The sequence below is a fragment of the Drosophila gunungcola genome (assembly GCF_025200985.1).
Source record: "Drosophila gunungcola strain Sukarami chromosome 2R unlocalized genomic scaffold, Dgunungcola_SK_2 000006F, whole genome shotgun sequence".
NCBI classification, from domain to species: Eukaryota; Metazoa; Arthropoda; class Insecta; order Diptera; family Drosophilidae; genus Drosophila; species Drosophila gunungcola.
This window is the reverse complement of record NW_026453168.1, coordinates 1,859,177-1,881,893: the sequence shown is the minus strand read 5'-3', so window position 1 is coordinate 1,881,893 and position 22,717 is coordinate 1,859,177. Positions and strand designations below refer to the sequence as shown.

The 22,717-nt window shown below is 44.6% G+C and overlaps 7 protein-coding genes across 36 annotated transcripts in view; 3 read left to right on the top strand and 4 right to left on the bottom strand.

Moving 5' to 3' along the window:
* Positions 1–7: 7 nt before the first annotated feature.
* Positions 8–3,822, bottom strand: LOC128254855 (parkin coregulated gene protein). 2 transcript variants are annotated; one of them, XM_052984198.1, is made up of 5 exons: positions 3,025–3,822; positions 2,768–2,949; positions 639–810; positions 373–522; positions 8–295 (listed from the first exon to the last, which is right to left on the bottom strand). In XM_052984198.1, the coding sequence occupies exons 1-5, from the start codon at positions 3,293–3,295 to the stop codon at positions 135–137; spliced, it is 936 nt and encodes a 311-aa protein (XP_052840158.1). In that variant the 5' UTR covers positions 3,296–3,822; the 3' UTR covers positions 8–134. The 2 variants fall into 2 exon arrangements, with proteins under 2 accessions (XP_052840158.1, XP_052840159.1); XM_052984199.1 differs by lacking the exons at positions 2,768–2,949; positions 3,025–3,822 and adding an exon at positions 899–1,036 and having other exon boundaries at positions 9–295.
* A 643-nt stretch (positions 3,823–4,465) lies between these two features.
* On the top strand, positions 4,466–7,379 carry LOC128254849 (serine/threonine-protein kinase hippo). Its single transcript, XM_052984164.1, has 2 exons — positions 4,466–5,886; positions 5,946–7,379. Exons 1-2 carry the CDS (start codon positions 4,638–4,640, stop codon positions 6,653–6,655), a joined length of 1,959 nt encoding a protein of 652 aa, XP_052840124.1. The 5' UTR covers positions 4,466–4,637; the 3' UTR covers positions 6,656–7,379.
* On the bottom strand, positions 7,225–9,270 carry LOC128254854 (rab proteins geranylgeranyltransferase component A). Its single transcript, XM_052984197.1, has 3 exons — positions 9,099–9,270; positions 7,954–9,033; positions 7,225–7,895 (listed from the first exon to the last, which is right to left on the bottom strand). The coding sequence occupies exons 1-3, from the start codon at positions 9,145–9,147 to the stop codon at positions 7,495–7,497; spliced, it is 1,530 nt and encodes a 509-aa protein (XP_052840157.1). The 5' UTR covers positions 9,148–9,270; the 3' UTR covers positions 7,225–7,494.
* Positions 9,271–9,346: 76 nt separating this feature from the next.
* LOC128254847 (WD repeat-containing protein 19) lies at positions 9,347–14,721 on the top strand. 3 transcript variants are annotated; one of them, XM_052984161.1, is made up of 9 exons: positions 9,347–9,648; positions 9,706–10,431; positions 10,920–11,532; positions 11,705–12,281; positions 12,338–12,620; positions 12,680–12,860; positions 12,933–14,016; positions 14,072–14,441; positions 14,512–14,721. In XM_052984161.1, exons 1-9 carry the CDS (start codon positions 9,488–9,490, stop codon positions 14,615–14,617), a joined length of 4,101 nt encoding a protein of 1,366 aa, XP_052840121.1. In that variant the 5' UTR covers positions 9,347–9,487; the 3' UTR covers positions 14,618–14,721. The 3 variants fall into 3 exon arrangements, with proteins under 3 accessions (XP_052840121.1, XP_052840120.1, XP_052840122.1); XM_052984160.1 differs by having other exon boundaries at positions 10,917–11,532; XM_052984162.1 differs by lacking the exons at positions 9,347–9,648; positions 9,706–10,431 and having other exon boundaries at positions 11,404–11,532; positions 11,709–12,281.
* A 646-nt stretch (positions 14,722–15,367) lies between these two features.
* LOC128255067 (tubulin-folding cofactor B) lies at positions 15,368–16,881 on the top strand. The gene is made up of 4 exons (XM_052984545.1): positions 15,368–15,612; positions 15,672–16,043; positions 16,106–16,227; positions 16,453–16,881. Exons 1-4 carry the CDS (start codon positions 15,490–15,492, stop codon positions 16,568–16,570), a joined length of 735 nt encoding a protein of 244 aa, XP_052840505.1. The 5' UTR covers positions 15,368–15,489; the 3' UTR covers positions 16,571–16,881.
* LOC128255064 (MAP/microtubule affinity-regulating kinase 3) overlaps positions 16,684–22,717 on the bottom strand; it is a 31,205-nt gene continuing 25,171 nt past the window's right edge. For 25 of the 27 annotated variants that reach the window (XM_052984518.1, XM_052984538.1, XM_052984540.1 and 22 more), the window contains 3 exons: positions 19,337–19,486; positions 19,162–19,280; positions 16,684–19,100 (listed from right to left, as the gene is read on the bottom strand). In XM_052984518.1, coding sequence (XP_052840478.1) covers positions 19,042–19,100; positions 19,162–19,280; positions 19,337–19,486 — 328 coding nt within the window. In that variant the 3' untranslated portion in view covers positions 16,684–19,041. Of the gene's footprint in view, positions 19,101–19,161; positions 19,281–19,336; positions 19,487–19,926; positions 21,398–22,717 lie in introns of those variants that run through there. The other 2 variants (XM_052984530.1, XM_052984537.1) reach the window with 1 other exon arrangement.
* LOC128254964 (RNA-binding protein Raly-like) lies at positions 18,322–18,789 on the bottom strand. Its single transcript, XM_052984360.1, has one exon. The coding sequence runs from the start codon at positions 18,787–18,789 to the stop codon at positions 18,322–18,324; it is 468 nt and encodes a 155-aa protein (XP_052840320.1).

The following is a 22,717-nucleotide window of genomic DNA, read 5'->3' as shown; positions in this document are numbered from 1 at the left end:
TTCTCACACACTATAATCTCAATCAAACATAGATAAGCGTTAATAACAAATATCTATTTAATTCTGTAATGTTTGTAAATTTCAATAAATACTTATGATATTGTATGTAAAGGGACAAAACCATGAAGCGTAGCTCAATTTAAATAGCAGGATTCGTAAGTGGGGACCATGTACTTGATGTTGATGAAGGCATCTTCGCCGCCGTGAAGCTCCAGCACCTGCAATGTCTCATCGATGAGGTCCCCCAGATTCAGGTTGTTCTTCTGGGCATAGTCGATCTCATCGCCGCAGTTTACTTGGGTTTTAAGAAAATGAAAAAGATGATGATGATGATGATGAACCCGCGGGGATAGAGCTTAAGAAAACACCTACAGTTTTTCACCTTGAAGGCATTAAACATGGGCAGCAACTGTCGGTAGAAGGGCACCAGGGCGGGTCCCACCAAATCCGAGGACATGACCAGCTGTTGGATTATCTTCAATGTCGTGCACATTACCTCCAGGTTTCGTGTGCTCAATGCGTCTGAAATGGGGGCGGATTTGAGTTGGTAGTTCGTACATAAATTCGGATTTGCAAGGTGCAAATTAGACCGAAAAAGTTCGAGGCATTTGCGTGCCAGCCGAATCCCTGGTACTCACTCTTCAGCGGCAATATTAATTGCGGTATCACGGGGTGTATCTTCTCGCCCCCGGCCAGCAGCAAATCCGTAACTCCCTGGCGGGCGTATGTCTTGTACGGATGTTTGGTCTCCGCCAGTCCGTCAAAGAAGAGCGGCAGATACAGGCTGTAGTCCAGCTTTTCGATGTCCACCTGTTCGAGGGAAAAGGATGTTGAGAAAGACGAAGGCAGAGGGTCAAAGGTGAATGGAGCGCTCCGAGTTCGAAATTGGTTCGTGTACCAGCGGTGGCGCAAGTTTTGCAAGTGTACATTTGCACGCCATGCCGGTTAGGCCTTTTGCTGATTTCCATTAAGATGCTCCTAGTTTGTTTACGTTGTCAATGGAAAATTTTTAGAACAAAGCGAAAAATGGGAATATTCTAACCTGTACCTGCCTACAGGCATTATAGTATACGTCTAGTCTAATCTTTTTTTGTTACAATATAATCTAAGACTAAGTTAGTCTGAGAGTCCAGTCGCGCACATGTTTAACTCAGGCGATCAGAACGTGTCGTGAGCTGATGTTAATATGTTCCCAACTGCCTGTAAGATACCTTATTGGTGCATAGGGCGACTCAAACTTTAAGGCTCCTACTCTTACCCACTTATATTGTGCGCACTGATGGCTTTTCAAAAGAAATTCGTTGGAAACAATATGTTTTAGGTTCTGAACATTGTCTTTGAAGTTCAAAACTCATTTTGTTTACAGGGTGGTCAAAAGTATTTATAATAATATCATTTGATTTGTGTAAACACTTTTGACCACCCCTGTATATAGATTTTTTTTTCTTTCAATTGGTGTAGACTTGATTTTATTTTCTGTTTTTATAGTCCATATTTTAACGGTTTTTTTAACAAATAGTAGACTAATTTGGTTGCATAAAATTAAAACTGGCATACGTGTCGTATGAGTAATTTTTAAATATAATTTGTACACTCTTGAATTAGTTTATTGCTCACTAATATTTAATTTCTTTTGAGAACGCCAATCTCATTTTTGATTTATGACATTACCTCACGAAAAACTAAGGCAAATACTTGCAAAAATTAATATAAATGTGTTTTAATTTTCTTGATCGCATTAATTGCCGAAACGAATTTATAATTAATTCATCGGCGACATCTCGGGCATCGCAGGATGGTTAGTAGCCTCACACATGTGTTTTCCTGACTTCGACCTTCGACCCAGTGACGCAAATGAAGTAGTGTCACTCACATATCACTCGAATGCACACGAGCTGTCACGGCGGCATTTCGGCCTAGATAAACAAACGCACCGCTCAAGAGACATTCGCCGCTCATGTGGGTGTGCCCAGGTGTGGCCCAAGGTCTGTGACATTGAACCAGCTCGTAGGGTCACACATATCCGGTGGCAAATGTAGAGGACTCCCATACCCATACCCATACCCATTTGATACCCATACACATTCCTTCCATTTCTGACTCTGAAAAACTGACTGACAGTTGGACGGTGCGACGTTTTGAATGTCAGCAGTCGCATTCCGGCCGGAATCGCTTGCCCGTCACTACTGCTCTACTAACTCCGGAAATAGACAATGGCATATTATTTGCTCGTTTTCGCTTTTAGCTGCAACACTTGAAATAATTGGACACGCAGATGTACGAAATTCGAGCGAAACTCAAATAGGGGCTTCTCTCATAGGTCACTGAGTGGTAAGGTTACCCCCTTTTAGTGACATTTTTTGATTTTGATTTGCATTGACTCACACTGGATTTGATGTTGTTGAAGTTTGCCGACTCCAAATAGCATCTGGCATATGGAAAATTCTAGTTTATAAAATCTAATACATCATTTTTTCACCAATTTAAAGCATAACATAAAGGATTTATAACATCAAAAAGTCCTCGTTTAGACTTCTGTTTAAATAAAAAAATCCGCAACTATTTATGGTCAATAATGATAATGATATTTAAACAATATTTTCTAGGACTTTTACTTGTCAAAGTTCAGTCTAACGGAAAAGGTTCACAGGAATCACAGACACGAAGTCAGGACCTTGGGCCTTGTTTTCTCTATAATAACACTAATGACCCCCTTGACTAATGGAATTTATTATGTGTTCCCCATTGGGTATTCCCCATCACTCACCGTCCAGCCGATCTTATCGCCCCCACACAGGTACTCCATCTTGATGGGCAGGTCCCCGCGGTCAAAGTACATCCGAAACAAGGTTCCTCGCCCCGGATCATTACCCCCTCCTCCCACGGCGCCACCAGTCAGACCCATTCCCAAATTGAAGGTGGACATGGACTTTTGCTGCCGCCTTAGAACTGGAAATCAGTACACGGAAATCATTAGGGAAACAAACAACGGGCTGTGACAAAGAGGCAAACAAACAAACGCACTTTTCGGGGCTCGAGCCCTGGCACTGGCTGTCTTGGGGGCGGACTCATGGATGGGTCCGTCTATGACGACGGTGTTCTTCTGCTGCGACTGGATGGAGAAGGGCGGCACGAGGCGGGAGGAGACGGCCGCCCCGTGGACGCCGCTCAGCGGACGCAGTTGCCCCGGATTGGCGGACTTGGAGCGGACCTGTCTCAGCGAGATGGCGGTGCCATGGTAGTCGTGCGTCGGACGCCTTCCCGTGGCGGTGCGTGCCGTTTGGGCCATGGCCATTCCGGAAACGGAGTACAACGACGATGTGCAGACACGTAGTGTAAACAGCGAACTGGCGAGCGAAGGAATTTTCTAGCCTGGCACTCCTGGTGTTGGCGTTGCTGTCGCTGTTGCTGTTGCCGTTGGGTGTCGTGTCGTTTCTATGGAGCACGTTGCTAGGGCTCTCCAACTCTAGGACTCCCCCGCCGGCTTAGTGACCGATAAGCCAACAGCTAAAGCCGCTTACTCGGATTCGAAGTCGGTCTCGGTTTCGTGGGTGCTCTCTTCCAGTCGCATTTATTATAACGTCAAACAAGCCGGTTAGCCCCAAAGGCGCCAGTTATGTTGCGCTCATTGCTTGTATTATCATGGGGCTGAGTACGAATTTGCAATCTCCGGAATAAACATTGATTTGCAAAGAATTTTTATGAAGCGTTGAAGGTCAGCGAACCCAGTGGAGCGGAGTGGATCAGGGTTTTCTGAGTAAAACCACTGATTAACAAAGACAAATTGATGTAGCAGTCGTCAACCTTTCCAGCCTTAACCCAGCTGATCCGAGAGTAATTTAAAATAGTTTAGTATGCGCTCAGCAAAATAACTTATAAGTTTTAATTACCCAACAAACAAAAAAAGAACTTAACTTCGGACAGTCGATATTAAATTAAAATTTTATTAAAATGTGATAAGTCGATAATGTAAAATAACTTAGATAGGAAGCGAATTAATTTGTAAGATCCCATATTTATAAATTTAAAGATTTATGTCGGTAATACATTTTCAGTTCAGTAACCTGCGCTAAGTTTAAAGAATTCTAGAATGAGCTGAGTCCAAACAGGGTTTTAGTCACACGCAGCATAAGAAAGCTTGTTTCTTATCATTAATTGAAAACTTTGAATACATAATTATAATAAGCTTTGTATTCGCATGTATCATAATGTTTTATGACGAAAAAAACGCGTCGCTTTTTCTGCCGTGGTTGGATTGTGCCCTTTTATTTTTCGGGCGACTATAGCTCAATTTTATAAAAATAATTACATTTAAAATGCGCGCTTCCTAATTTTTCGATAAATGGCCAACCTTGCTTACCAGCACTGGCGCCTTGTTTACGTTTTCCATTGAAACCCATCGGATGTGTGGTAACGCCACAACTCCAGATCTGGCAACACTGCACCTGTCTGTGCGGGTGGCGTGTTGTAAAGTGCTTGGACCAGAGCCCTCACACCCTAGCCAACACTGACCGGGAACGAATAAAGAACAAAAGTGTGTGATATGTCGCTGTGAATTTCCGAACTATCTGTGTGTTTTCGTGCTATCTTTAAGTTTCGCGTAAAGTCAAGGCCAGCGGAAGCCGGTGAGCAGAGAGATGGCGGCCAACATGTCCTCCTTCGAGCTGAAGAAGCTGTCGGAGGAATCGCTCTTGCAGCCGCCAGAAAAGGTGTTCGACATAATGTACAAGCTGGGCGAGGGAAGCTACGGGTCGGTGTACAAGGCGCTCCACAAGGAGAGCAGCTCCATCGTGGCCATCAAACTCGTGCCGGTGGAGTCCGATCTGCACGAGATCATCAAGGAGATATCCATTATGCAACAGTGCGACTCGCCGTACGTGGTACGTTACTATGGCTCCTACTTCAAGCAGTACGACCTGTGGATCTGCATGGAGTACTGTGGAGCCGGCAGCGTCTCCGATATCATGCGGTTGCGCAAGAAGACGCTCACCGAGGACGAAATCGCCACCATACTGTCGGACACGCTGAAGGGCCTGGTCTATTTGCACCTGCGCCGCAAGATCCACCGCGACATCAAGGCGGCCAACATCCTGCTCAACACCGAGGGCTATGCCAAGTTGGCCGACTTCGGGGTGGCGGGCCAGCTTACGGACACGATGGCCAAGCGGAACACGGTCATCGGAACTCCCTTCTGGATGGCCCCCGAGGTGATCGAGGAAATCGGCTACGACTGTGTGGCCGACATCTGGTCGCTGGGCATCACCGCCTTGGAAATGGCCGAAGGCAAGCCGCCCTACGGTGACATCCATCCCATGCGAGCCATCTTCATGATTCCCCAGAAGCCGCCACCCTCATTCCGCGAGCCGGATCGCTGGAGCACCGAGTTCATCGACTTTGTGAGCAAGTGCCTGGTGAAGGAGCCGGACGATCGGGCCACGGCCACCGAGCTGCTGGAGCACGAGTTCATACGCAACGCCAAGCACCGATCGATCCTCAAGCCCATGCTGGAGGAAACCTGTGGCATTCGCGAGCAGCAGCGGGCCAACCGAAGCGCCTTCGGGGTGGCAGCCAGCCAGGCCAAGAGTCTGGCCACCCAGGAGAACGGCAAGCTGCAGAACATGCTGGACATCGTGTTCATGGAGGATCCGGGCACCCTGGTGCCGGAGAAGTTGGCCGACTACCATCTGAGCTCGGCATCGGACGCCACCATGATAGCGCATGCGGAGCAGGGCGTGGACGAGGGCACCTTGGGGCCGGGAGGCCTGAGAAACCTGGCTAATGCCGCTGGTCCCACGGTAGGCGGCGCAGCAGCATCGGCAGAAGCATCGACCCTGGATGTACCGACAGTGGACAGTGGCACAATGGTGGAGCTAGAGTCGAATTTGGGTAAGAAAATGTGTTTGCATTGGGTGGCGATGATGTTATAATGGCTGTTAAATATTCAGGCACAATGGTCATCAACTCGGACTCGGACGACTCCACAACGGCCAAGCAAAACGACGATCAGAAGCCGCGCAATCGCTACAGGCCGCAGTTCCTGGAGCACTTCGACCGGAAGAATGCGGGCGATGCACGCGGCGATGAGAAATCCATGCCCACCGAGTATTCCCCGGCGGCAGCCGAGCAGCAGCAGCAGCAACAGCAGCAGCAAGAGGAGCAGCACCTGGCTAGCGGGGCCAATGATCTGAACAACTGGGAGCACAACATGGAAATGCAGTTCCAGCAGATCTCCGCCATCAATCAGTACGGTCTGCAACAGCACCAGCACCAGCAGCAGGTACTAATGGCCTATCCGCTGATGAATGAGCAGCTCATTGCGCTGAACAATCAGCAGAATCTGCTGCTCAGCAATGCAGCGCCAATGGGCCAGCAGGGAATGCCGGCAGCCGCGGCACCAGCTCAACCGCCGCCCGCATATCAGAACCAGCATATGCACACACAATCGCACGCGTATGTGGAGGGTGAATTTGAGTTCCTCAAGTTCCTCACCTTCGACGATCTGAACCAGCGGCTGTGCAACATCGATCACGAGATGGAGCTGGAGATCGAGCAACTGAACAAGAAATACAATGCCAAGCGGCAACCCATTGTGGACGCCATGAATGCGAAGCGCAAACGCCAGCAGAATATCAATAATAATCTGATTAAGATATAGGAATAGCAACTCACAATTTCGCATAACAACTGAAAAATGAATTTCAACTCTCACAACGGCCTCTGCATTGGGTTGAGTTCGCAGATAAATGCCGGACGTTACAGACGCACTATCTGTATTCTCGAGAAATTGTTCATATATTGATCTAATTCAACCTGGTGGGAAGGCCTCAAACCAATCACAAGAAATGAAAACACAAAAGCTTTATTGTAAAATGCAGTGAAAACAGGATGAAATGTTGTCAAAGGAGTCGTCGGCAGAATCTTCCAGCACGAATACATGTGTTCTGTTTGTTTCACTTTGGTTTTCATCACACTTTAGTTTGGTTTCGTATGTTTTAGCTTCCATTGATCTGTTCTCAAGTATCGATATGTTCGAATCAAGTTTATATTGTGTTTATTGTAGCTGCCCGCATGATCAACTGCCTAAGCCTTATCTTAATTTATAAGACTACTATTATTCGTTCTTCCCTGTTAACTAATAACTTTAACCTCTTTAAAAACCCTAATTTTTGTCTTCGTGCGAAAAAAACAGCAACCCGTCAAGCAATAATTATAAAGAAGTAACAATTTTATACGCATTGGAATGCATATTTTTCGAAAGTATATTTCTTAAAGCAAATTGCACAGAAGCACTCACATATAAACATTTATATATACCTAGTACTTTTAGCAATTATAAATAATTTACATAATAAATATATAGGAATATATGAAGCAAAAAATTTTACACAATTGATTATACTTTGTCTTAACCTATTCATTTTGAAATGTATCATAAGAAAGTGGTCTGCTCCCGTCGTATGATATTCCCTTCTTTGATTTATCTCTGAATTACATCTAGTTTTGTATATCCATTTCCTGAGTTGCCTTCTGCATATCCTGCAGTTGAGCCCTCAAATCCTCGGGCAAGCTGTGTTCGTTCAAGGCACTGGGATCTTCGCCGTCGACGACAATCTCCTCTGGATCTGGGGCTCGTGGCAGAAAGTCAGCATCCGCGAGAAGTTTGCCGAATATGTGGCGAGCATTAGCAATGGCCGCGTCATAATCCAACTCATAGGTCGGGGCATCTGTGTAGTGAATGTGCTCGGCAGCGACACTTGTATTGCACTGGGCGGCAATTGTAAAGTAAGAGCTAAATATTATTTGTGCATCAGAGTGATCGAAGAGTTGGCTAGTAAAAACATCCAAATCGGCCGCAGGATTCTCGCTTACAGCGGGCGTGGTCAAGTGGAAGATGTCTGAAAGAAATGCCCTTATTAAATAGGTATCAATCGCAGAGTTTATATTCATTCTTACACAATCCCTCGGGACATGCTCCTGTGTAATGGGCCAGTTGAATTAAGATGGCTTCACGTGATCCTTCGGCATCGACCAGTCGCAAAAGATTCACACCACCACCGCCCTTGTTCAACTCCTCGTTGCCCAGGGGACTGGACGATATGAACAAACCCCGTGAGATGTGAGCCTTCAACTCGATGCCCTTTGAAACTGGTGGATAACCAGGTGCAGAGACCACATTCTTTGCCCGCAGTGTTTTTCCTGCACTACTCAACAGGAATTCGTTTGAATTGGAGTCCAAGGCAATGTCGTCAACAGCTCGTTTCAGGCAATATATGCCACCATATACAGCGCACAGTCGGCAGAAGCACTGCGGCAATTCCCCGCAGCCATACATGGGAAACAGGAAGGGTGTGTTGCCATAGCGGCCCAAGCTGCCCAGAAAGCGCTGCGTGCGCTGCATACCCTCCTCGAAGCTTGTGGTGGGGTCGCACATGGCAATGGCCTGCATCACGCACGACGAGATCTTTTCGGTCACCCGCTGCGCCTGCAGGTACTCCTGGAAAGTGCGCCCCCGGAACTCCAGCGAATCCTCGTTGCACTTGTCCTCGCCGTAATCATTGCAGGCTGTGAGGAACTTCATCAGCAGCCGCTTCTCCACCATGGTCAGCGTCTTGGTGTTGAAGACATCGCTGCGGGAGCAGGGCACGGACACAATCTCGCCGTTGTGGCGCATGCACACATGGTCGACCGCTCGGAATTCAGCATAGCGGCAGATATTTGACTTGATGAGCAGTTGCACCAGCTCCCCGGCGGCGTACAGGATGCGAGGGCACAGATCCAGGCTAAAACGACGCGACTTGGCCAGCACAGAGTCCCGATTCCAAAGTTGTTCGCCTGTTTCCGTATCGCGGGTGTGCCAGGTGTAACTGCAATTTCGCAATGTCGAATGTGGTTCGGGCTTCTGGTCAAAGCGGGCACACAGAGCGTCCATGCTGAACGAGCTCCACACGTCCCCGTAGTACTCATTGCTGTCCAGATGGAGCACCGATTTGCCCACTCTGCTGGCCGCAGCAGCGATGCAGGATTCGGTAAAGCCTGAAAAGGGCGTCCCTCAATGACTCATACTTGTTTCAAACTTATAATTGAAGCTAGTTTTTTACCCGTGCCTATGACCACTAGGTCGAATTGCTCCGGCAGGTCATCCGACATCTTTTTAGTCTTATTATCCCTTTTAATTTAACAACTTTTGGGGAAAATATAAATAATTTGTGAATGTATTGCGAATTTACTCACGAACAGCTGATTAGAGATGGGCAACTAACGGTGACGTCAACAACAACCAGCTGCTAACAGTGTTGGCTATCTTCTCAAAATGGCCGAATGCCAGTGCAAAACTCAACAGGTGCAATAAGACAACACACACACACAGGCGCGGGTGTGCTTGTAGTGGTTTTAGCCGCTACCATGGAAACGGAAAAATCGTAAACAAAAGCCGGAAAATTGTGGATCGCAGAATGTTCGCTGCCGCAAAATAGAAATAAAGCCAATAATGTCCTTTGAAAAGATACTGTACAAGTATGAGGAACCGCACGGTATCGGGGATGTGTACTTCATTTGGCAGAAGGCCCTGTTGGCCACCACCGGAACCGATGGCTCCGTGGCCCTGTACAATCGCCAGGGGCAGCTGGTGCAGCGCATCATACTCTCGGGGTTAGTAATAACCAGTCTAAAAAGTAATGATAATTAGTAAAATATCCCCTTCTTCAGGCTCTGCTCGGGATTCGCATGGGACCAGGAGGGCGATCTGCTGGGCATCATCACCAGCGGTTCGCCCAACATAACCCTATGGGACTACAACAGCCAGGAAAAGATCAGCGTGGAAACGGGCCTGCGAGATCCGCTGACCTGCATCCTGTGGTCCAAGCAGCATCAGCTACTGGCCGTGGGCACTGGGCGCGGCAACCTGGCCATCTACAACCACCGCAGCGGAAAGCGACCCACTCCAGTGCTGGGCAAGCACAGCAAACGAATCACCTGCGGCGCGTGGTCCGCCCAGAACCTACTGGCACTCGGCTCGGAGGACAAGAGCTTCTCGCTGAGCAACGAGGATGGGGACACGGTGCGTGTTGTCCAGCTAAGGGACGCACCCACCGACATGTACTTCGCCGAAATGGCCAATGACGAACGCATTGCCGGGGACAATGCCATCAGCATGATCATCGGCAAGCGCACCCTGTTCCTCTACTACCTGCCCGAGCCGGAGAATCCCACGGAGCTGGGCTTCCAGAGTCGCTATGGATCGCTGATGCAGCACAAGTGGTTCGGCGATGGCTACATCCTGCTGGGCTTCTCCAACGGACATGTGGTGGCCATCTCCACGCATCCCAAGGACGTCGGCCAGGAGCTGTGGCAGGTGAAGAACCACAAGGACACGCTGACGGGGCTGGCCTACTGCCCCACCCTGGACATAGTGGCCTCTTGCGGAGACGACAGGTTAGTAGTGATGATTAAAAGCTTATCTTGCTTTGGTTAAAGCTTAAAAGAGGACACGTTTTTCTTTAAAATTTAAAAAAACATACTTTTTAAAGAAACATACTGTTAATTATTATCCTTAAGCAGACGAATTAATATAGACGAGTTCTTTAAACGATATAATATTGAAACCGAATAAGCAGATTTTCTTTCCTTTGTTTCAAAGATATTAAATATAATTGTAAACAAGGTTGTATTATAGGTTTAAGACAGATTAAGTAATATTATCCATCTTTTCACTATTTAAAATACCAATTTAATCCGGGTTGTTTCAGATAGGTTTTGTTATTTTATCAATCCCTTCACTATTAAAAATACTTATTTGGTTCGGGGTGTTTCAGAAATCTCTTATAACCATTTTCAATCGAAAGTCCATACAAATTCTAGAAAAACGTTAATATTATTTATGTTAGTAACAACGAACTGATTTTATTATACTTTTTAAGCAGCATTAAGATTCACTCAATAACGAATCTCCAGGAAACAGAGCGAATCATAACCGTGCCCGACCATGCCGGTGTCCAGATGATCGACTGGTCTCCCGATGGTCAACTGCTGGCTGTGACCACGAACCACGGCACTGTCTACATCTATGTGACTAAGCTGCCGCACCTTTTCGCCGTTTCCGCTCCTCGGATTGTGATGCTGAGCAGTCTGGCCGAGGTGTCCATCTATGTGTACGCCCCGGAAAAGACCAAATCACTGCCTTTCCGCTTGCCACTGGAGGGAGAGCCCACCTTCATGGCCGTGGGCCCCTATAACTTTGCCGCCGGAATCGAGAAGCACGTTTGGTTCTATGATCTCGGAAAGAGCCTGGGCGAGGAGCCGCGTCCACTTAGCGAACGCGACTTCCCGCGAAGCGTGGAGAGCATGAGGCTGAATGCCGACTACTGTGCCGCTCTTTGTCCGCCGCAGCTGATCCTTCAGGCCATCGCCGCTGACAATCCCAACTGCAAGGACAAGCTGCAGGCTGTGTTCCCCACTGCGTTGCCCAATATGCCCAGCGACGTGGTTATCACATGCTTTGCATTAAGCCAGGAACTGCTGATATTCGCCACTGATGTGAGTTAACATTATCACTTTCTAATACATTAAAAGCCAAATCTATAAGCGACAAAAAAAAAGGTTCCAAAAAATACATTTCTAGGGTCAAAAAGACAATGTTTTAATCCAAATAGAAATAACCACAACTTTATATTAATCGTTGAACTTCTTGATCTTTCTATACTCCCAGATAGGTCACCTGGTTTTTTACTCACTGGAAAAGTGGGACAGCTGCACCATCTACAGGCATAGTATGGGCATTCGGCAGCTTTTCATCGACATCGAAGGCACCAAGGTCATATTCATAGACGATCATTCCCAGGGCTATGTGTTTCTGCCCGTGGTGGAGGAGGCCTTGCTCATACCGGACATTCCCAAGCAGTGTCTCGGCTGTCTGTGGGATCTTACGCAGCCGAATATATTCATCAGCTACGATGCGAGAATCGTGAATACTCACACATTTGTGCGACACTCTGTGCAAGGCACACACACCTTAAAGGTGGGTGAGTCCAAGCTCAATCCGGGACAATTTCCACTGTTGTTGTGTGGCGGGGAAATGGCGCTGCACATTGATGGTGGTCAGTACGCCACCCAGTCGCTCAGCACCCACGTCGTGAATCCAAGCAACAGTCAGACGGCGAACCTTCAGGTGCTCCTGCGGCTGAGAAACTACGACGAGGCCTTCAAGCTGTGCAAGCAGATGAATCTGAGCAGCGCCTGGCGGGAGTTTGGAGAGCAGGCCATTGCAGATCTAGAACCGGATATAGGTGAGTATTTCACTGCCCTTCGCTTGACCACCGATGCTTTATTGCTCAATTCACAGCCATTCGAGCGTATCGTCAGCTGGGCGAAGCTGCTTTTGTAAATGCCTTGGGCGAACTACGCTATGTCGAAGACTTGGACATGCTTATAGGCTGCTGTTGTACGCTTTTGGGTCAGTATGACCAGGCCAAGGAGCACATGCTGAAGGGAGTTTATACCCGAGCAGCCCTGGAACTCTGCCGGGATCTACTGCAATGGGATCAGGCGCTGCTCCTGGCCCACAAAAACGATCCCCAAGAGGTGCCCTATATAGCCAGGGAGTACGCCCAGCAATTGGAGTTCACGTAAGGCCAACAATGTTGTAACCTTATCGCACTTAAAATAACCCATTCTTATTTCGCAGTGGCAACTATGCAGATGCTCTTTACCACTACGAGAAGGGCTACAAGGAGGATTTGATCAACAGCAAGGAGACTGATAATGCTGCTTTAATGGATAGTTCACCCGAGTATGAGGAGCATGTGCGTCTTTGCAAAATGGGCATTGCTAGGACCTCTATCAGGGCGGGAGACTTTAGACGAGGGGTAAGAAACTGTATGCCTTAGTTACCTAACAAAGGTAATTAACTAAATATTTTTGTTTGTTTCTGAAAAAAGATTCAATATGCCGTGGAGCTGGAGGACCAGCAGCTTCTGTTTGACTGCGCTGAACTATTGGCCACCGTGGGACATCTTACCGAGGCAGCGGGATTGTACGAACGCGGTGGCTTCTATGATGAGGCCTGTGGCCACTACATTGCTCTAAAGATGTGGAACAAAGCCAACAATGTCCTGCCCAAGGTGAAGAGCACCAAACTACATGCCGCCTATGCCAAGGCGAAGGAGAACGATGGGCACTTCGAGGAGGCCATAAGGAGCTATCGTATTGCCGGTGACTTGGATGCCTGTGTTAGGATCTATCTGGACCATCTTTGCGATCCCCACGCAGCCTCCGAAATCGTTTTGGAGTCGCGTTCCATGGACGCTGCCAAACTTCTGGCCAAGTTCTACCAGAAGATCGGCGATGTGGAGCAGGCTCTTCAGTTCCTTGTCATCTGCGGCTGTGTGGAGGAGGCCTTTGCCCTCGCCCAGCGACACAACAAGTTGAGGCGTCATGGCGAGCTCCTAGAGCGATATGAGAATGCCAAATCCTCCGATTATTTGGCTCTGGCCCACTACTTCGAGGGTGAAAAGTACACACTACTGGCGGGAAAGTATTACTTTCTGGCCAGGGAGTTTACCAAGGCGTTGAGGTTTTTGCTCAAAGCATCGGCGTTTAACAACGAGGAGCAGGTTTCGCTATCGCTGGCCATTGACTGTGTGGCCACCTCGAACAATGAGCAGCTAGCCTCCCAACTTATCGAGTTTCTGTTGGGTGAAGTTGATGGCGTACCCAAGGATCCCCGGTATCTTTTTCGCTTATACATGGCTAGAAAACACTACAAGGATGCGGCCAAGACGGCTGTTATTATCGCCAACCAGGAACAGCTCGCTGGAAACTACAAGTCGGCAAGGGACCTATTGTACTCCATGTACCAGGAGCTACGCCGGAACAATCTGTCGGTGACGGCTGAAATGAGGCACCAATTTATCTTACTACATCGCTACACCTTGGTGCGAATTCACGTTAAACTGGGCAACCATTTGTTGGCCGCCAAACTTCTGGTTCAAGTGGCCGCCTGCATATCCCAGTTTCCAGAGCGTAAGGACATAAGTCTTATATATTAAACGTTTCTCATTAATCATACATTTTACAGACATCATTCCCATTCTCACCTCCACCGTAATTGAGTGTCATCGAGCTGGTCTCAAGAAGTCGGCCTTTACCTATGCCTCCACTCTGATGCGCCCGGATTACAGGAACCAACTAGACTCGCGCTATGCGAAGAAGATCGAGTCGATTGTGCGCAAGGCTCCCAAGGGCATCAAGCAGTTGCGGGATGAGATCGACGACGAGACCATGGAGTGTCCCATCTGCGACTCGAACCTGGCCAACATGGAGGTCACCTGCTACAGCTGCAAGACCACACTGCCCATCTGCATCGCCACTGGACAGCACATTATCAAGCAGCTGATGACCTCCTGTCCGCAATGCGATTTTCTTTGCTTCCGTGCCGAGATGGAGAAGTAAGTTCGGGATTATCTTATGTGTAATTTAAAGTAACTGACTAGACTTTTTGTTTTAAAATATTTTTAGTATTCTGTCGGAAAATGGAGAGTGTCCCATGTGTGGCGAGCACGTGGCACCGGAGCAGCTACTGGATGTGGAGGACATTCGGCCCTACATTCTGGCAGCATCTTAGGATTTAGTCACTTAAGGACTGAACTGAAGCAAACAAATAGACTGCACATCACAACACCAAAAAATAGATACATTTAAGTTGCATAGCACAAAATACACTTGATATATCACAGATGAAAAAATTTGAAATTTTTCTGTTGTTTAAGGGGAGGGGTACCTTAAATAAACAACGATGGATCAAGGATTCTAGAAGATGCCGTTTAGCGCTTTAAACCTTTTTATTTAACTTGAGTTAACTTCGTGCCTTCAATGACATTTTCAACCTTTTAAAGAATATATATTCTTGATCACTAGGAGAGTCGATATAGCCATGTCCGTCTATGTAGATCCTCGGCGAAAGTCAGGAAATTTCATTGAGCTCTATCAAGAGGTAAGTATGGTAAAATTTTAGCGCTTTGCGTACCATTGCTTAGTTTAGTTTTTAGGGTTTCATATTATAATTTCCCTCCACAAGTTGATAATGCCCAGCTGAATTAAATTTTTTAATACATTCTGAAATAATTTTCTTGAAATCAATGGCGGCCGTCTTTTAATTATTATTAAAGAAGGGATTTTTATTTTTAAAAGAGCAGAAGATCGTTCATAACATTCAATTAAAAAAACATGTTCCTTTTTAGGCAAATTTTTTACATCTATACAAAATATGGAACAGTTATAATTGAACATTTAAAAAAGAGTTAAAACGTAACGGCATTACGTAGTATTTTTGTAGTATTTTTTTTCAAAGCTCCACAAAACGCTTTAGTGCTTTTTTTGATTACTGCTGACACTGTTTTTGTTAGTCACTCTCTCAATCAATAACACCCGGTTTTTCTGGACAATTTTCCAAATTACTTTCTCCATTCCGCGGCAACACTTCCCAAGGAACGCAAGATGTCGCTTATAATTGAATCGGGCAAATCGGATTTCATCAAAGCAAATGTTTCCAATTCCCACAATGACGCCGTCGCCTTCGAGGTGAAGTTCGCCAAGGATCTTACAGTTGCCCAGCTTAAGGTAGGTCTTCCAACGGATCAGTAGGTTATATAGACTGACATCCAGATATCCCAATTCAGAGCAAGCTGGAGATCTTGACGGGCGGATGTGCGGGCACGATGAAGGTGCAGATCTTCAAGGGGGACACCTGCGTGTCCACGCTGGACAACGACGACGCAAAATTGGGTTACTATGCCAACTGCGATGGCCTACGGCTGCATGTGATCGATAGCTTTGCTACGTTCTCCTTCGACAGTGCTCCCGTGGAGAAATTCGAATTGTCCAAGGATCAGTACGAGCAGAGGACCGATTCCGTGCGGAACTACCTCAAGCAGAATCGGCTGGGCAAGTACAACGAGGAGGAAGTGCAACAGGCAGAGGAGAAGAGACGCCTCCAGGCGGAGGAGATCCAGAAGCGGGCGGAACTTTGCGTCCTGGGCGGGCGATGTGAGGTGAAATGGATTTTAGCTAAACAACTCGGTTGCAATGTACTCAAAAGCTATGTTTCTTACAGGTTACGATGCCAGGCAATCCCACCCGACGTGGAACAATCAGATATAATGGTCAGCTAGATGGCAAAAGCGGTCACTTCATTGGCATCGAGTATGATGAACCGCTGGGCAAGAACAATGGAAGGTAAATGCTCTAGTTTCCACCGTCAAGAATTTATTTTTAAACCATCTATAGTTCAATTTGCCGACTGAACCAATACCAACTTTGATTTAATTGTAAAAACTTGTATGCTTACAAAGAAAGCAAGTTACCACCTTGATTTCAATTACGTAAATTCTTGTTAAAAGTTGAAACTAGCACTTTTAACTTCTTCCAATCCAAACTTATAAACAATTTGCCTCATTGCAGCATCGATGGAAAAGCATACTTTAGTTGTGCTCAAAATTACGGCGGCTTTGTATCCCCATTATCCGTTACTGTTGGCGATTTTCCGCCGGAAGACTTCAACATAGATGACGAACTCTGAAAGTATTCGGCACATGCCACAGTCCACAACACATCTCGCATCGCACATGCCACTTTAACCAAAAGACTTGCAAGGCACTTAGATTATTTGAACGCAGGAAATCACAACACTAATTATAGTTATGCCATTTTTATTAATTAAAACATCTATGTATGTATGTATATCAGATATTCTTACAACATGATTATTCGTAAATTCTATAATCGGCTTTATCATAATTCTGAATTAATGGTGTTCTCAATAATTTCGCTTTGTTTTAAATTAACTCAACTGTTTTTGGACCGAAATAAATACCAGAAATGAGTACACAACTAGCGTATTTTGCAATGTGGATCTGGTCGTGCCAATTTATTTTACTGACCGCATATTGCCGACAACAAAAAACATAAAAAGAGGTGAAGTTTTAGCAATGCTTACACAGATACATATATCTCTTTTTCGGAAAGGGAGTCCGGCGTTCTACTTGAGGAAATCTCTCGGCGTATATGTAATAAGCTGCTTGCTTTATATATTTATGCATGTATTATATACTTATGTGTGTTTATGCGCGTTCTTGCCTAGTCCTAGTAATTATTAATATGTTCCAATTAGCTGTCATTTAACAACAAATATATAAAACGATGCATGCTTCTCTCAAAAGTTAAGAATTACAGAAATGCGTCACAATCATGATGAAGACAACTTGATGTGCAACTATGTATATGTTTTGGTATATATAGACTGTTTTTGAGCCTCCACAACTTAGATAAATGGTCGTCTTTTTTCTACATCTCACTTGAGATCGCTCCTCCATAAAATCCCATTTACTTTCATTTTCGTAACACATTAAAGTCTGCGTCAGAAACATTCAACAAATTGCCACTGGCTCGTCTTTTCCTTGGGTGTAAGTGAACTTAGTGGAAACTAGGTAACAATTGGCCACAATTGCATCTGAGTGTTACATGTTTCGGAGTGGTGTTGTTAGTAAACTGGTAGCCTTAACAGTAATATACATACATTTGTTGTCTGTGTGTTCTAAGAACTGTTTAAATTGAGGGAAATTAACAAAAGTGTCAGGTATAAGTACCAACTACGTATTCGAGCACGGGTCTAATAATTACAATTGATGTTGTTTAGGTGTTTGGGTTGGAGTAGAAGAAGAACTTTGGCTATCCAATTTGCGATACGATCATTGATATATTATTTATTATTCACACCTAGACACCTGCCATCTGCGACATTCTTGAAAACATGGTTTAAAAAAAAGAAACAACCCGAGTCGGATATCTATGAATTTGTGTTCATTGATCGTTTGTTCGCCAAGCAAAATTGTTTACTGGATATCGACACATAAATGCAGTTTATAGAGCGTTGATTGGTTTCTTGTTAATATTTATTGTTACTGTTTTATTGAGTGGTGTTTCTGTTTCCCCTATATTTACTTTTAATTCATCTTGCCTGCAGCTCGATGACAATTATTGCTGGCCCATTAACTAGGTTCCTATTAATAAACGTATGTAAATATGTGCGTATCTATGCGGGTGCTAATGCATGTCAGTGTGGATAGATAGAGGAGTTTGTCGGCTTGATTGTAATGTGTAGTTATATATTCAATACGTTCGATCTACGGAGAGATGCTAACACTAAATTTTTTCTTGAGATTCCAGCTGGGATTCGCCGCAGTGCCTTCCATATTACTCATTCAATAGATACAAACTGCCCCACAACTAAACGTATTATTGCCCATGCTACCATTGCCATTTTCCATTGCATTAGAGGGTTGTGGTGCGTAGCATGGGGACTTTGCCCTCCGGCTTGCTGCCTGATTTCTCCTTGTCCGCGGCCCCCGCTTCCTGCTGCTCCTTATCCTTTTTTCCAGTCGCACCCTTTTTGTCCGCATCACTGTGCCTGCCGGCAGTTAATTTGCGCACAATCAGGCTCCCGGTGTGCTTGATGTTTCGCTTCAATCGATTGCCCCCACCACCACCACCGCTACCGCTGCCGCCGCCGCCGCCGCCGTCGCCTTTGACCTTTTGTCCACTGCCACTGCCAGTGCCTTTGGACTCACTGGTTTTGCCGTCAACGCCCTCGGCATCCTCCTCCATAATCGGATTGATTGGGCTGAAGTCGGCAAAGGGAGGCGCATCAAGAGAGTTTCCTGGCTGTGTGTCAATCACCTGGAGATCCTGCACCTCCTCACTGGACTGTAAGTTCTCCTTCGAACTGAAGGGAGAGTACATTTGAAACGCCGACAGCAACGAGTTGGATTTCTTCTGATCCTCGCTGCCACCTGTGGACAGGCGGCTCTTCTTGCGCCGCTGGGAGCCCTGCTGGCTGGTTAGCGAGCGACACAGAAGCGAGAGCTCCGACAGCCGGGAGGTGCTGTCGTTGCTGGCCCTCCGACAGTTGGCGGTGGATATGGTGTCGGATGGATCAGTGGGCCGCGAGGCGGCGGCGGCGGCCGCGTTCCCCTCGTTGTTCGTTTGGTTAAGTCACAGCCGGAGGTCAAAAGCAATGCGAGACGCAATGTTCTTGAAGCCAATGCTGGTGCCTGCAAAGCAATAAACATTCCAGTTATTAAAGCTCATCGCTATAAATTATTTGAAACCCACCAGAGATTCGCTTAAAGCGCACTCCATTTAGAGAGAGACGTGGCAGCTTGCACACCTCAATTTCCCATTGCACCAGGGAATCCGTGTTTGGATCTCCATGCACGCACCAAAGCACGAATCTAATAATGACCACAGATATATTGTTATAAATAACCAGGTATATATCATTACTTACCGCTCGCGTTGCTCGTAGTCGCAGTTGTTTTGGTCAAGCACTTCCCGGATCTTTTGCATTATCTGATCGGGCATCAGGGGCGAAGTGGTTTTCATGGACCATGTGAATCGTAAAACCCGTGGTTTGGCCGCCTCATCTGTGGCTGTGGGACTGAAAATATATAACCATTTTATAATATGGAAAGTCTCGCGGTCCACAGACTTTAAAGTCACTTTTATTCACTTATGCCCTTGAAATTGCAGAGTTGTGTTGTTTTTATAGACATTAAGATTCTTGAATTAAACATTTTTTAAAGTTTTAAAAATGTTAAACAAGTTAAGCGATCATTGCGTACTGAACCTTTTCTATTTTCTCAAACTTATTTCTCACAGATTTTTTGGATAGAGACAAGGTCGATCATAAGTCAGTTACTTTCGAAAATCAAAATGATCCCCCAAATTGAATTGCTAAAGAAGCCAGTTGTTAGTTATTTGAATTAACAATATTTAATCCCTTAAATTCAAAGCAAATTGAACCGCACCTAGTGTTTATGGCCAGCGAATGCAAGTGTTTATGAATAATGAAATAAAATTAAAATGCGTGTAGGGATATTCTTTTGCTCACAAATGTTTCACATCATTTATTATGGATTTATTAAATTATCAATTGTTTTAATTATGCGTTATTTCTTTGAAACTTAATATGTATAGATAACTACTGATCGAGCCACTGAAGGCGCCCGATGATAACACGATCTATAGATAATCAGCTGTACAAATAAAATGGTCACATGCACTAAAGGTAATACATTGTTATTCCTTGAATTTAAGTTTAATTAGTTATTATGTATCGCTTTGTATTGTTGTGGTTTTTTTTTAGTGACTACGTGGTATGCTTAAATACTAAATACGCTGCACATCTGGCTTTCTGCGCTTAGAGTTCAGCTTCTGCGCAACAGTGGGTGATTATGAATTGCAAGATCGTTAGTTGGCTGGCTGGCTGCTTGGTTGGTTGGTTGATTGGTTGGTTGATATCTGATTGTATGATCCACGGATACAATTTAAATCAAGCTCATATCGAAATACAATACAAATACAGATCCATACATACATACACATACATATAAATACAAAGAGCGCTAAATAAAAAATTCAAGATCATCGTTACAAAATTAGCAACTTCTTTTGGTGTTTCATTGTGGTCACTATAAGATAATGATGTAGGCGAAAACACCACGCACTCTAGTTCAGCTTAGATCGGTTTAGTTGAGTTAGGCTTAAGTTAATTTACTTTTTGCTGTTTTATCTCACGCTCACTTCCTCAGTGATATTATTTATTTTATTAACTATAATTGCGATACGCATTTAACATAAATATATATGTAGTTTAGGTAGTACTCGTAGGTGTAATATTTAGTAGTTAATATAATCCATAATCGTGACAGTGACAGCAATAGTAGTCAGGATTCTCTCTGATTATTGCATTAGTTAGATCTTGCGTATCATATTTGATTTTTGTTTGTTTCGGTTTCGGTTTCGTTTCGTTTGCATTGTTTTTTTATACTTTTTATATTTATTTTGTATTGCCTTTTGCTGGTCGCTCCTCGCATCGTTTTACAAACAATGAAAACAAAGGGTTTCGTAATTTCTGTTTGTGGTTGCTTTACTTTTAAATATATATGTATATGTATCTTTAATTTATATAAATTTATATGTATAATTAGTTAATAATTGTAATAAAACATAGGCGTATTTGTGAAATTTCAATTAACGCAACGGAACTCAACGTTGTCGGTGTTCATTTGAAGGGGTTCGAATCGAATCGAAACCGGAATCGGAATTGAAATCGTAATCGAATGCGATATTGGACCGGCAACGGCACCGGCAACGGGAACAGTATTGAACAGTATCCCGATCCGATCCGAGCGATCCGATTGGATTCGACCATATCTGTGTCTGTCTGTTCATATCTGAACCTCTCCGTCACGCGCGTTTACTCTAGGGGAATCGTTTGTTTCAGTTTCAGTTTTAGAACTATTAACAAGAAGTAGTTAATGCTTGTTTTGTTAATTACTGGTTTGGCCTAAAATTAAAGAAAAAATTTTAAACAAATTATTCACGGCTGGAAAAAATATTAATAATGGGTAAAACAAATACCAGAAATGAAACCAAAGAAGACAGATAAGAATAAAACGGAATAATGGTAAGTTTCATTTTTCATGTTTCTTCATAGAAAAAGAAAAGTAAACGCAATTGTTCTTCAACTGATAAGTACAGTGTACAGTACATGGTACATTTCACATATTTTCTTTTTTTTTTTTTGTTTTATTTTTTTTTTTTTTGTTGTCAAAGAGAGCATTATCGTAATTAATTGAATCATGTATTTAATAAATGAAAGAAAGAGACAAGAACAAAAGAGCCTTCCTAGCGTGAGGTGATATATAATGGATGTACATAGTTGTACAAAGCAAACGTGGATATACAGGATTAAAAGAGCTACGTAATATTTATATATGCATTTGTAAGAAATCAATCGAGAATAAAACAAACTAAAGGTGTGACGGAGATTTCGAGAGCGTAGAGAGGAAGCGACAGACGTTGGCCGGTTGCTTGGATGCCGGCCAATCAGATTATGGATTCAGTTCCGTATAACAAATTTGTTGCACGTTGTCACATATGCTTGTATGTATTGTTTTGTATTTGTTTTGCACCTGAATCAAAGGCGTATTTTGAGTTCGAATATTGCAATCGATGTGGTGGTTAGAGTTCCGTATTATTTCATTTATAGTAATTGATCAATCGATTGTCAGGCATGATAACTCGAGACATTGATGACACTGACACTTTATAATTGTTTATCGTATATTTCCGACCGAATAGCCAGTCATTCACTGTTTCTAAGGCTGAGCCACATTCAGAATATATTACACAATGTACATATGTAAGGAGTATGGTGGTACGTAGTATGTATGCTAACTAAATATGGGTAGGAATACAAATGTTTTAGCAATGCATTGCGAGCGTCTAAGCTAATCGACCGAACAGGCATATGCACCCCACTGCCTGGCATCCACACCGATCCACTGAGCCACTGATCCACCGAACCCAACGGAACCACCACAACTTGGGGGGATTGTGAGTGCATCGGACCGATGTGGTGCATATGCGAGTTCGAGTTCGTTCATTAACAAAAGTCCTGGGTGTACGTTACATGTGTGTTAGATGTTCGTTGTATATACATAGGGAGTACATACTTTCCTTCTGAAAGTCTTTCAGTTCAACAAATGGATAAAGAAACAAAAACAGAAAAACAGAAAAGAAATTCCATATACAAAACATGTGCATATCATTAGTGGAAGATAAGTAACAAATTTATAATTATGAACTAGCTGGTTCGCAGTTA